The 13,059-nt window shown below is 44.0% G+C and overlaps 1 protein-coding gene across 2 annotated transcripts; it reads left to right on the top strand.

Moving 5' to 3' along the window:
* Window positions 1-1,108: 1,108 nt before the first annotated feature.
* Window positions 1,109-8,089, top strand: cdc34b (cell division cycle 34 homolog (S. cerevisiae) b). Of its 2 annotated transcripts, none has more exons than XM_023798051.2 (5): window positions 1,109-1,939; window positions 5,541-5,627; window positions 5,728-5,825; window positions 6,301-6,435; window positions 6,542-8,089. In XM_023798051.2, the coding sequence occupies exons 1-5, from the start codon at window positions 1,757-1,759 to the stop codon at window positions 6,753-6,755; spliced, it is 717 nt and encodes a 238-aa protein (XP_023653819.1). In that variant the 5' UTR covers window positions 1,109-1,756; the 3' UTR covers window positions 6,756-8,089. The 2 variants fall into 2 exon arrangements, with proteins under 2 accessions (XP_023653819.1, XP_023653820.1); XM_023798052.2 differs by lacking the exon at window positions 1,109-1,939 and adding an exon at window positions 1,970-2,217.
* Window positions 8,090-13,059: the final 4,970 nt, after the last annotated feature.

The raw sequence follows: 13,059 nt of genomic DNA, 5'->3' as shown, positions 1-13,059 counted from the left end.
TTTGTGAAGGTACCACAGGATCGACTTCACTCGAAATGTGCTGTTTAGTGCAATTGAAACAAACTTACCAGAGATGCGGCAAGTTTTATTCTAGTCGACTTATAGTAAATTTCTTTCTTGGTGCATTTTAGGCTGTTGAACCTGTTGGATATGTCAATTCAGAAAATCTGGTATGATTACTTCCTGTTTTTCAGCTGTATGATGTAATATGATGTAAAGATTTTAAGTGAAACTGATCAATAAATGAGAAAAATATTTGCTATATACATTCCAAAGGAGAAAAACAAAAAATCAAAGTGTTTGTTGTTTGTAAATTTTAATCAACAAGCTCACAGATATGTTAAAGGTATATACACTTCACTAGCAGTTTCAAATTAAAACCAGTTTTTGGTTCTTCTAGCACCAAGGAATTTATATTATTACCCACACGGGAAGGCAAGGGTGTAGATTTGGGTATGCATGGTATGGATATATTGCTACCGATACTGTGGGAGTAACATGGGTGTTTACGGGGGGGTTGGCCCCTGGCAATGTTATAACCAAACCCAGGCCCGCGCTGACGGGCTTTATTTCAGAGGTTTATACCAAATTTCAATACTGAACAGACAGCACTCCCTGTCGTTGGTAGGTGATCATGACCGCACTGCTATATAATTTGCATTTCGTTTGATTTGTATACAAGCAAATTAAGGAAACAAATGGAAAACGTCGTGTAAACAAACAAAACATATTCCGTTTAAATGACGCATATGACATAATATTACGCAAATGTTCAAAAACAGCCCAGACTATATTACCATTTTGACATCGTAACGCGTGCTCAAGCGTGACCTCCGGGAATATGGGAAGTGAAGTTTTACGAATGCACTTTCGAATGGAAAATGAGCTGATACTCCGTTTCAACAGGAATATATATCTAACGAGGTCGAATGACACATACAAAGACAACATAGTTACTCAACGCTAACGTACATGTCACTAGAGTGTTTGCTTCTTACAATTTTGGCCTTTTCCAAGTACTTCATTTCACTAGAGTGTTTGCTTCTTACAATTTTGGCCTTTCCCAAGTACTTCATTTCCCAGAGAACCTTGCGTCAGTCCCCGCTGATTGGCCTTTACTTTAGAGACCGCCTTAGAACGACACATTTTAGCAAACAGCTGCGAGTTATCGAAGGGGGATAGAATTGCTCGAGCGGTTGAATGTTGGATAAGTTAGTTATTTTTTGGTATAGAAAAGCATCAGTTTGGTCAGTGTTTTATTTGTATTGCGCCTGTTCCGACGTTGATTTAACATTAGCTCATCGGGTGGGGGTGCGTTTAGCTAGGTAGATGAAACGGCTAATGGTTGATAGTTTGGTAGTGAAGAACTAAAGAGGAAAGAAACAAACAAAGGAGGGTGACTGCGTTGGTTTCGGTCGAAATAGTCCGACTTTTTAAGCTGTGAGTGGGTTAGTGTTCCAGTTACACAGATACGGGAGAGCCGGTTACTTGTTCGGCCAGTTAGAACGCCGTTAGCTAGCCCGACGTTTTTGTTTTTGTTTGTGTGGGAGGCTTGTCGAAATAGCAGCTAAAGCTAATAATTTACGACGGAACAAGTGTTGTTATCGAGGTTAAACAAAAGGAGGACCCTTTCTCGATAACTTGGGCGACTCGATAGCTAGTTTCTGTCCGTTTTTTTTTGGGAGGGGGGGTTCGGAGAGCTATTTAGCTGGTTAACTGGTTAGCCGGGGGGAAGCTAAACGGGTTGCGGCGGAATATGGCTCAGCATGGACAACATGTAGCGAGCTCCCAAAAGGCGTTAATGTTAGAGATGAAGAGTCTCCAGGAGGAGCCGGTCGAGGGCTTTAAGATAACTTTGGTGGACGAAGCCGACCTGTACAACTGGGAAGTTGCGATTTTCGGACCCCCGAACACCCACTACGAAGGCGGATATTTTAAGGTGAGGGGAGCCGACGTCCGTTTCCGCGACTGGGAACCATTCCGGTTTCTGCCTAGTGTCGTCTGTGATTATTTGAATATTTAAAGTTAAAATGTGTTCCCGTAGCCCGTAGCTTCTTTATGTTCGGATCCGCTTTCGGCCCCTCCGATAACCAGTATCGTTGCTTTGTTCAGTGTCCTCGACATCGATGGTGTATTTACCGTCGCATTTCTCCTTTGTTGTCGTTAATATTCCGTACAATCGAGGGAAAAAATTGTCGGAACATCAATACGTCGTTGGTATGTAGTTACATTTTATAATGTGTAAGACGTGGAAACGCATTTCTCCGTGGTCTTTTGTTCTTTTTTTTGTTTCGTCTGTCAGTGACAATATACCCACACCCCCCCTCAGTGTCACCTCATGACTAAAACAGGCATGCATATTTTTACTTGATTAACTAAATACCACCGCATAATTCATATATATATTATACACGTTGAGTGTCGCTTTTCTGTTGGTTTTTTTGATGAACTGGTTTATCGATTATGTGTTTGTACTTACCCTATAATCGAAAGGGCTGGTGGATTTATTCGCAGATTTGTTAAAAACGACAGTGTGGTGACATGGCTGGTTATTTCTAACTTTTGGGAAGTTTTTTTTAACCTGTACTTTGTGGTTTTTCTCTTGAATGTTGAATTTCCTTTTCGGCTTGCCTTACTCATCGCTGCATTGTCTTTTGTTATGTCCTCTCTGCTCTACAAAGCCCATCAGCTCTTTCCAGTTTCCAGTTTCTTTTAAATAGCTGTGTTGTTTTATTTGTTGGATTGGTGATCTTGATTACTGGTTGTCATGAAGTCTTGATCTGCTTCAAAAGAAAAAATCGCAGATCAAGTTGTCAGTGAGGCGGGGTTGTTGGTGGAGCGATGACGTTAATAAATCACGTCCCAAACAAACGTGTGTCGTGTGCATCAGCTCGAGATTGCTGGAAACGGCACGCGAAAGATCAAGTTGACGTCTGCTTTGTAGTCGATGTGTTTATTAAACGAAGAATCTGTAGTTGCTTCTGTGTAGGTATATTGGAGTGTGTAAAGAAAGCAGTCCTCTTGGCAGCTTGTATATCCAAAGAGCGCACACTTTCGTGACGAAGCCTATCTGGTAGCCTAATGTATTACTAAACTCATAATTTTATTACCTGCGAGGTAGAATTTGTATGAACACACAGCTTCAATGGTAGAGCTGGAGCTTTCGTTCCTCAGTGGTTCCCTCATTTACTCCCAGGACGGTATGATCCTGCTGGGATCGTGGCTGTAAATAGAGGTGCTTCGAGTCGTACACAGGAACAATAATAGCACAGGATTGCGAGCAGTGATGTCTGGCTGTAAAAGGGTTAAGCACCTAGCGTCTGACTGTTTGCCTTAGATTTGTAGAAGCGTTGTTTAGATCTTTAGGCCTTGTGGTGTACTTTAGCTGAGCTTTGAGATGGCCCTGGGTTCTGTGCTGCCATTGGGTGGTTGCTAGTGGCAGCCCAACAGACCGGCAAGCAACACTGAGGCTGTTGCTTTGCTTAACGAATCCCATCAGACTCCGGTTATGTCATGCGTCAGTGAACACTTCCTATCTTTATGGAGCAGTCCATTTACGCACCAGTGACCTTACACAGATACACTACTTTTTTTGTTTTGTTTTTTTTTTACACCTTGGGTGCCTCATGTCTCTGGGTTGGATACAGTGGCCTTTTGGTCTTATTCCAGGTATACTTCTAATTTATTTAAAATTATCCAAAGTACATTTTTACTATTTCTGGGCCATTGTATTTTGCGGCCTACTAAGCCAGGAGTTTCACTACTGTCTCCTGTTACTGCAATGGAACTGCAGTGCATAGAGACAGTGCCCAGTGGGTGGGATCTCCAGAATTGCTGTTTTTTTGTTTTTTTCGCTTTGCACAGTGGTATCTAGGGCCCTGTGCTTGTACACACAGGCTTGCAGCTGGAGTGTGAAACCTGCAGGATATACAAGAGAATCCGGATAAATTAGAGGCTGTTTTCCAGGTCCCAGAGCAATGCTGTCCAGTGGGATGGGGAGAAAACATCCCACTCTCTGCTAGACAGATTTGGAGGGGTGCAGAGGCACTTGTACTGACCCAGAGCCACCCAGTGTCAGATTACAGCCTGCCCTCTGCTCTAGAAGTGTCACTAATCAGGTGATCTGGAGATTCTTGGACTCTTACTTTCTGTCAAGTGTTTGTTGGTGCCCTCTCCCTCTAAGATGGAGGACATTTTGAATTTTGCTGTTTTGGCTGGTCTGGTATTATCCAGTGCCCATAGTCCACATTTGCTCTGTGTTCTGCCATCCAGCACTGCTGCAGATGATTTTGGGTCACAATCATTGGACACTTCTGATTGGCAGGCAGTTGGCGTCCCAGATATAACACTTACATTATCCATGAGACATTTTAAGCAGAACTTTTCAAAAGCATCTTTACCATAAACAGACTTTGTCTTCCACTCCACTCAGTATTTACTGATGTGGATCCTCATCTTTCTTCTGTCGCTTATTTGCTTAGGGTGTTATGGAATAGGGGGGAACTCCCTCTCTTGGTTGAAGAGGGGTTGTTATAGTATTAGAGAGGCAGAAGTGGAATGTGTGTGATGTGAAAAGGGAGACGTGTGCTTTCAGAGAGAAGCACTGCCACTTGATGTGCTGGCACCCGTTCCTGTGACGGGTGTAAACATGCGGCCAGATGTGCCGTCTTTCTTTGGTTCTGTGGTTTTTGATTGGCCCTTAGTGCTTGAGGAGCTATTAGGAAGCATGGACAGTGTGTGAAATTTGTATGGCTTCTATATGGATCTCTCGAGATTCAGAAATCTCTATATATGATATGTAGGGTCGGTACTTAGTTTGCAAAGAGCCTTGTTAGGAATCTTTACTCAGTATGACTCCTTAACCCCATCTGTTTTATTTTTTTATAGACCCAGCCTAGTTGTAGTTTAATGCTTTTGTAGTATGTAGGTGGAAGAGCAATAATACTACTGTTAGGGATTTTTTTTGGTGACTTTAATGAAGCCACTTGTATGAGGAGGGAAAAAAACGGGCTGTCTTGTCAGGTGAGCTTAATTTTATTTGCAGTAGTAGGATGCAGGCACACATGAGGTGAGTGTGTTAAGTGGAATTAAAGGTATTGTATATGGCGAGCAGGTACTCGGATCCATACACACATTTCACCATGCTAACTTTCAATGTGCAGACTTGACTTCCAGTTGTGGGTGCTGACTTGGGGGTTAACAATGTACCCCCCCCTTTGATCAGATTCTCCTGATCCATGGGGGGAGGGCACTGTTACTGAGGTTTGATGAACTTGGAACAGATGGTGTACATGACGGTCAGGCATGGGCAGGTGATCTGTGAGCAAGAGCGGTATGTTAGGGGAGGAGTGTCGGTCTGTCATGGTGACAGCTGAAGGCATCTCTTAATATTCTAGGTCTTTCTAATGGGGTTGGATTTATTTTTAACCTGAAAGTACATACCTTATCTTGAGCAATGAGTATTTGTTTTTTGTTTTCTTTTTAAATCTTTGAGTGATCTTGAGTAGACCTGTTAACAACTTTCTCATTTGTGTTTCCAGGCTCGTATCAAGTTCCCCATCGATTACCCATACTCCCCACCGGCCTTTCGCTTTCTTACCAAGATGTGGCACCCAAACATCTATGAGGTAGGAAGCTTTCACTCTGCCTACTTCGCCAAACAGGCAGTCTCTAAGAGCTTATGTGGCTGCAGGCATAGGCGGCCCTGACGCTATGAATGTTTTCCAGAACGGTGACGTCTGCATCTCCATCCTGCACCCTCCAGTGGACGACCCCCAGAGCGGGGAGCTGCCCTCGGAGCGATGGAACCCCACGCAGAATGTCAGGTAGCGCCCCATGCTGGCATAAGAGACGGAGTTATGGCCGTATGGTCATCTTGGAGTTTGCTTCTCTGCTGTTGGTCACTAGTGTTCAAGTTAACATCCACCTTCAGAATAGGTGAAAACAGGTTATTTCTGCATAGGAATGTGATTTGTGTGGCTTGTTGTCTCTCCCCCCCCCCCCCATTATCATTCTATACCCCTTAAACAAAACCCTTACCTCAGATTGTCAGGATCTGCATTTCCCCTCATTGTGGATCCCTTGTCTCAGATTATTTGATCTTGCTGCTTCTCGAATTATTTGCTGTAAATTTGAATAAGTCCAGTACCGGTGGTGCTTCGTATCGCCAGGGCTATATTTGGGTTTTTGTGGTTGCAAATATGTTCCTTGGCTGGCCCAGTGTTATTTCTTAACTGAATTTGACAAATCGATGTTGGTTTGCCTGCACAGAAGATGACGCTCTCTCTCTCTCACTTGAAGGACCATTCTTCTGAGCGTTATCTCTCTGCTGAATGAGCCCAACACCTCATCACCAGCCAACGTAGACGCTTCTGTCATGTACCGCAAGTGGCGGGACAGCAAGGGCAAGGACCGGGAGTACACCGAGATCATCAGGTGCCCGCGTCGCTCGTCCTTGGACGGTGCTGATGGGGGTGGATTGTGAGCATTGGTGGCATTTGCTCCTGGGGGTTGTGACTCGTCTGTGCATCTCTGTGTGTAGGAAACAGGTGCAGGCTACCAAAGCAGAGGCAGAGCGCGATGGCGTGAAGGTGCCCACCACGCTGGCGGAGTACTGCGTCCGGACGCGCGCGCCGCCCCCCGACGAGGGATCGGACCTTTTCTACGATGACTATTATGATGACGAGGAGCTGGAGGATGAGGCCGACGAAGATTGTTGCTACGACGAGGATGACTCTGGAACGGAGGATTCGTGACGCCCTTCCTGCCCGACGGACGCTAAACTCGTTTCCCTTCCCCATCTCAGCCCTTCACAGATCAGCTCAGAGTGCCCGGCTGCATCCCCCCCCCCCCTTTTAAATACAAATCAGTTTTTGGAAGCACTACAAACGTTTTAGATTTGTGTTCATTGTCGGATGTGTATGTTCATTAACCCAGATCAAGTTATACCAAGTGACCCCCCCCCCCCCCAGCTCATGGCCCCCAGACTTCTCCGCATTAAACAGGCCGTGGCTCTGGCTTCTGGTCTTTCAAGCCCCTCCTTTCTGAATGAAATCGCCAAAGCCCTAGTGACCCCCCCACCCCTTCTCTTTACTCCCTGGGTTTTGAGAACATGGGAAGGAAGAGATCAACCAGCTTAGCAATAAATGTGTGTGTGAGGTTTCATAGTCATGGTTGGCATGTAAATGTTACCCCCCCCTTTTTTTTTAGGCACAGGCTACCTTGTAGCTAGTAGCTCATACCACCCGCCATGTGATCCTTTGTACATCCTGGTGAAAAATCGGTCTTTGTTTCGCCTTTGTGTGCCAGGCCTCTTCTGTACTCCCGATTCAGCCTCCAAGTTTTCTTAGATGCCAGTGACAGCCAGCTCTTTGTATGCAGCCCCACTGTACTATGGCTCCTGACCTTCAAGGAATAAGTTGAGAACAACTGAAATGCTAATTGTGCACAAGAGGTAAAGCTCCTGATAGAAACAGGGCTCCACCTGCTGTCATCCATCTGAATTGGGTGTCGATGCAAACCAGCCGAGGCCTGTTAGCCTTCCAGGCACGTGCTGATACAGTAGGACTCTGCTGTCTGTACAGCTGTAGGTGAACCAGCTGGTAAGATCACCCATGTTATGGAATGTACTTGTATTTTGTGCATCTCATATCTTTCCTTTAGGCCCTTTTCTTTTCAAGGATTTCTTTAAAAGGTTGTCCAAATTGCTCTGGTTTCGTCTTGGTTTTAAATATAAAATGTAAGGATATCGTGTTCTGTTCGGGTGAATGGGTTTAATGTCGTGATTCATGATCATGTTATCCCCCCTCAGTCTAATTGGGTGAAAGCATCAGCAAGGACACTCGAGCATTTTGAAAGCTTAAAAACAATCTCAGGATGAATAAAGGAAAATGGATTCTTCTTCTCCCCCTTTTCTCTCCCAAGTATCACAGAGTCTGCTGGCAGCTGTGAAGGTCCTCCAAGGCTCTGCTTGCAGACTGTTTACAATCTTTATGCACACATTGAAATGCTGACGATCACTTTTCTTATGGTTTGTAAATGTATTTAAAACTGAAATAAATAACCTTTTAATAGGTTTTTGTGAATTAAATGGTAGCATCGCTGTGTCCAATTTTTGTGAAGTTCTTGTAAGACCTGCCTGTTTTTGAAGATATTTGATGAGCGTATCGCAGCTGCGAAGGACAGTTAAATCCTTTCCCAAGCTCTGCATGCCTGAGACCGGTACACGTGACCTTGTAGGGCTGGGCGTGCATATCGCACTCGGTGTTGCTTATCTCGATCTGAATCATGACTGTCTTCTCAAAGAAACCCATCCACATCCTGGTTTTTGCTCTATGTTGGTTTCTAACATGCTAAATTATACTGTCATGTTCGCTTCATTAGCTCTGAGAGCTAAAACGGATTTAAAGGTAAACGCAAACATGAATGTCAGGTTCCTAATGAGGCTATTTTACTGCCCCGGGGAGTTTAAGGCCAGTGTACACAAGGCTCTATGTGCTCTGTGTTGAGTCTTGGGCCTTGTCCTCATGTTCATGGGTGTTTTTCAAAAATGGTGATTTTTTCCCTCCCATTACTAAAAAAAAAAAAAGATCTGTCCACTTGAAATGCTAAATTGCGCCGCCAAGAGCATGCCAAACCAACAGGCAGTGATGAAACTATCCGTGAAGCCGCGTTGGCCAATCAGAGGCTTTGTTACCAGTTCTGCTGGGCTAAAAACGGCTAATGTGAACAGTGCGCGCGCTAACATTCAAAGTAGACAATGGCGCACAATCTGACGTTACATGCCAAAAGGTCCGTTTTCCCTGTCTACACATTGTGAGTTTCTGAAAATCTTCACCCCGGACGGGTTTTTGCGAGAGCTCTGTTCTCAGTGACTTGAAACACTGTTTGCTTGTGGACGAAAGGCTGAAACGCATAGAAAAAGCTATGTTTTTAAAAAAAAAACCCGTGTACATATCGACGATGCCTTAGGCCTGGCGCATAGCGCTCAGAATTATTCATGGGTATTATTACTCAAACCATACTCTGTTCTCTTCCAGGTCGTTCCTGTCTTGTGGACATTTTATGATTGCCAAGCATCTGTCCCACATCACCTTAGTCAGTTACTTGCCGTAACGATGTACTTACACTAAAAGTACCAGTCCTAGTCTTGGTCTAAGTACAGCTAAATACATGTGGGGTGCTTTGTTGGGTACAGGAGGCGCGTGAGGAGATCTGTACTCTGTAGGCACCCGATCAAGGGGACCGAGTAAAGGATTTCCTGATGCCTTCCTCGCCTACTCAGTTCAGGGGAATTGGTTTACTCATCTAAGATGAACAATTGTTACTCTTCGCCCCCCTACCTCCTACCGTCATATGTTTTGGAGTCTCCCAGATTGGGAATTTGACCCTTTAGCCAATCGATGGCAGTGAAGCTTCTGCTGCTTTTAATTACCGCGCCACTCATTCGTTACCTGAAATTTCATTAAACCCACCAGGCAAGCGGGCCAATCGCCATGAGCAGAGGCAGTCCGCTGCCCGCATCCACAGTCCTGTTAGGTCTATGTACAGGCAGATGACAGTCAGCCTGGACGTTTGTTAATATAAGTGCAGATTATGAAATTTACCATCCAGTGTGGGATTTTTTTTATTTTTAAGTTAATAAGCAGCCACACCATAGCGCTTCTTACCGTTGCCTGGTGTGTGGTCCAATCGAAAATGACATTTGTGTGTTTGAAATCCAGCAAGGTCCTACCTCTGTGCATCATGGTAGTGGATTTTGCGGCTCGCTGGATATGGAAGTAGACTTATAAAATGAAGGCTTCCAGTTTCAGTCCTATTGGACCGGAAAGAATGGTCACAATAAGCTTAATCAGACAAATATATAAAACTATAGAAAGTCCTGTGACTACCAGTGATTGTTAAGCAACCCAATATCCTATATATAAGTTTGTTATCATACTGGTGAAAATGGTTTAAACCCCACATTATGAGCCTTCATTCTCTGGTTAGTGTCATGGGACACATTTATTGACCATTGTGCAGACCCTGTCACATGAGATATTAGAGTCTCTCTGTGCTTAGCCTGTGTACGAACTGAGAGTTAATCTAGGGTTGGTCGTATGTTTCGGAATTACCAGATTGGGGGTAAATTGCGACATTCGTTTAGCCTATTTGTTACAATCTTCGGGGGACTGGCCACATTGCTTTACTGGCACACTTGCACTGTAATTGTGCTCCAACGCCAGCTGGGCTCCTCGCCCCTAAGTTATGTTCACTGTTTTTTTTTTACGGAGTTTTTCTGTTCAAGTTGCGTTGCTCATTATACGTAGGGGGTTGGCTTAGTTCCTGGGACAAGTGGGGGTGTGTTCCATCTTTATGGAGGGAAATGGCACTGCCGTCTGGTGAAAAAGAGTCTTCGCCCTGGCCTCGGACGCAGCGGGGAGCGGGGTGCATCTAGCGGCGTGCGGCGGGCAGCGAGTTCTGCCGGCGCCCTCACGCTGGGAATGAGGTGGAGAAGGAGGGGAGGGTGGGGGAAACTTCTTGCCAAATGTCAGAAAACTGTGGCTTCGTCGCTATGGAAACCGATTGGAAAGAGACAAGTGAGGAGAATGGCGCAGCGTTTGTCACACGTCTGCTCCATCCCGGCCCGCAACTTACGGGGGATGTCAGGAAGGCGCGCGGACGCCCCGCGCGCTCCAAGTGGGGAGTCTCAGCGCGTGGAATAGTTCAGAAAGCCCTGCAAGCTTATGACAATACTTTATTCAATGTGCGTTCGCTTGTTTAAAGACTTGTTTAAAAATACATGTACGTTATTGCATAGCACCTCCTAGTCAGTTATCTACACTAATCGATTTCAATGTGTATTGTTTTTATGCATTGCTTTTTTCACTTCACAGATATAGTCATCTGTTGGGTAATTTTGCGTAAGCCTGCTTTTATTTCACTATGTAGGACTTGAAATGTCAAACAGATGTACTTTTATTTGTGGTATTTTTTTTGTCAGCCTTTGTAACATTTAAAAGGAAAATCGCACAATGTTCCATAATCACACCAACAGTTTTCTACTTAGCCGAAGTGGATATTTTCTCGATAGCGAAGAATCGAGGCCAAGTAGTTTTCCCCCGGGCACACCACGCTTACGTGTCCATCTGGAAGCATGAGGCAAGGTCCGATGCCGGCAATCAATTGGAAACTGCAGTAGACAGTGTCGCCAGCTGGCGGTGGACAAACCATAGTGTCTGTTTTTTTGCATTCAGCAGTAGAAAGTGACCACTCTCCTCCGAGAAGTTTGTAAACCCTGACGTTGTGGAAAGCGGCACTGTGCGCGCGCGTTTGTGTGTGTGTGTATGTTTTTGGGTGTGTGTGTTGTAGGGGTCTTGTATATATTACATTGTGGGCACCAAATGTCCCCATAGTGTAACAAAAACCTGTAACCTTTTACCTTGTAGGGACATTTTTTCGGTCCTCACAAGGATAACTTCAATTTTATAAAAATTTGTGAATGCAATAAAAAAAAACCTAAAAAAAGCCATAAGTCTTGTATTTCGTTTGGTTACTTATGGTTAAGCTTGGGCTGGATAGGGGCTCAGGTTGTCGACATTTGGGTTCTTCCGATACAAAAAAACAAAACAAAAACAAATGGACGGTCCCCACAAAGACATACATACGTGTCTGTCTGTGTGTGTGTGTGTGTGTGTGTGTGTGTGTGAGAGAGAGAGAGAGAGAGAGAGAGAAGGGGGGGGGGGAGAGAAAGATTGAGAGTGAGTGAGTGAGTGAGTAATCAAGAACAATATATCCATCCTACCTGGTAGCCTTGGTATCAAGAATTTCAAAGATGTCTCCTGTCCCGTTCGATTTGGATATTCAATCCTTATTACATTCCTGGTAGAGGTTAAGTTATTTGTTACCGCGCAAACAATCTGAATAAATTTCATTTTATTTAGTATTTTAGTTGGGATTGGTTGCAGTCGTCATTCACCGCAACAATAAGCGAGGGACTGATACATTAGCGAGCGTGCCAGTCAACCGTGACTTACCGGAAGCCAGGGAAATTAGACTAGATGTGCTCACCAGGGCACTGCAACCATTGTAATGTGCAGTTCCTCTCCTGGCAATTAGTTAATTGCATTTTAATGTTCGCAGGAAAAGAGGCTATGTTATAGTCCATTTCTCTTAGCTGAATAAAATACGACCAGACTGGTGAGGCAAACCCACTACTAATGTAATATTTCGGGTATTTAAAATAAATTTGTGCTTCATGCTTGGAGCATATAGAGGGGAAAATACACGATCTGCAGATAAACAAACGTCGCTTGCAGTTTGCTTCTATTTTTCAATGATTATGCCGACGCTATCGTTCCATCATGTAGCATATTGTTTCTTTCCGGTTTGCTTGAATGTTCCCAATTAAAATTTCATGTATATCAAGTATAGAAACTGCATTGTAATAGCAAATAACATGACTGTCATAATATTTCATAATAAACTGTTACAAGCTAACTGACTTCAGCAACACTTCGGTTGTCACTGTTACTCATGCGCGATATGTTTATATGATGTTTCCCATCTCTTTGGTATCACATCACCATTCCAAGACCCCCTCTTTTTCATCGCGAAATAAATATACTTGTTGCCTTAGCTCCTGGTTTCCAGGGAAACCGAGGGTCAGAATAGACCCAAAGAGCGAAATTATATTACATTATTCCAGCCAACGGCAATTAAATAGGCTTTACACGGTAAACTTTAGCATTCATGTGAAACATCCTCATTAGGTTTTGTTACTGAGGTCGTGTGAATAGTTTAGGCTAACAAAACCCGATAATGCCCTCATTAAACCGATTTAAAAGTGAGATTTGTTGGGCGAAACATTTCGATACTAACATTTTAATATTAAACATACTAAAATTAAACATACTAAAATTTTGCTTGACAACATAAATACGTGCTTTAATGACATTCAAGCAACAGGTGAACACACAAGGTTAAGTTTTTCAGCTGCACGAATATTGTAGGAATATGCTACACTTTGACCTTTTTAAACTTCTTTTTAATCTGAACCGCTAAGGGAGGTATAGTGAA

This window comes from Paramormyrops kingsleyae, chromosome 21 (genome assembly GCF_048594095.1).
Source record: "Paramormyrops kingsleyae isolate MSU_618 chromosome 21, PKINGS_0.4, whole genome shotgun sequence".
NCBI lineage: Eukaryota > Metazoa > Chordata > Actinopteri > Osteoglossiformes > Mormyridae > Paramormyrops > Paramormyrops kingsleyae.
Note: the sequence above shows the minus strand (reverse complement) of the source record. Positions and strands in the feature narration are given on the sequence as shown.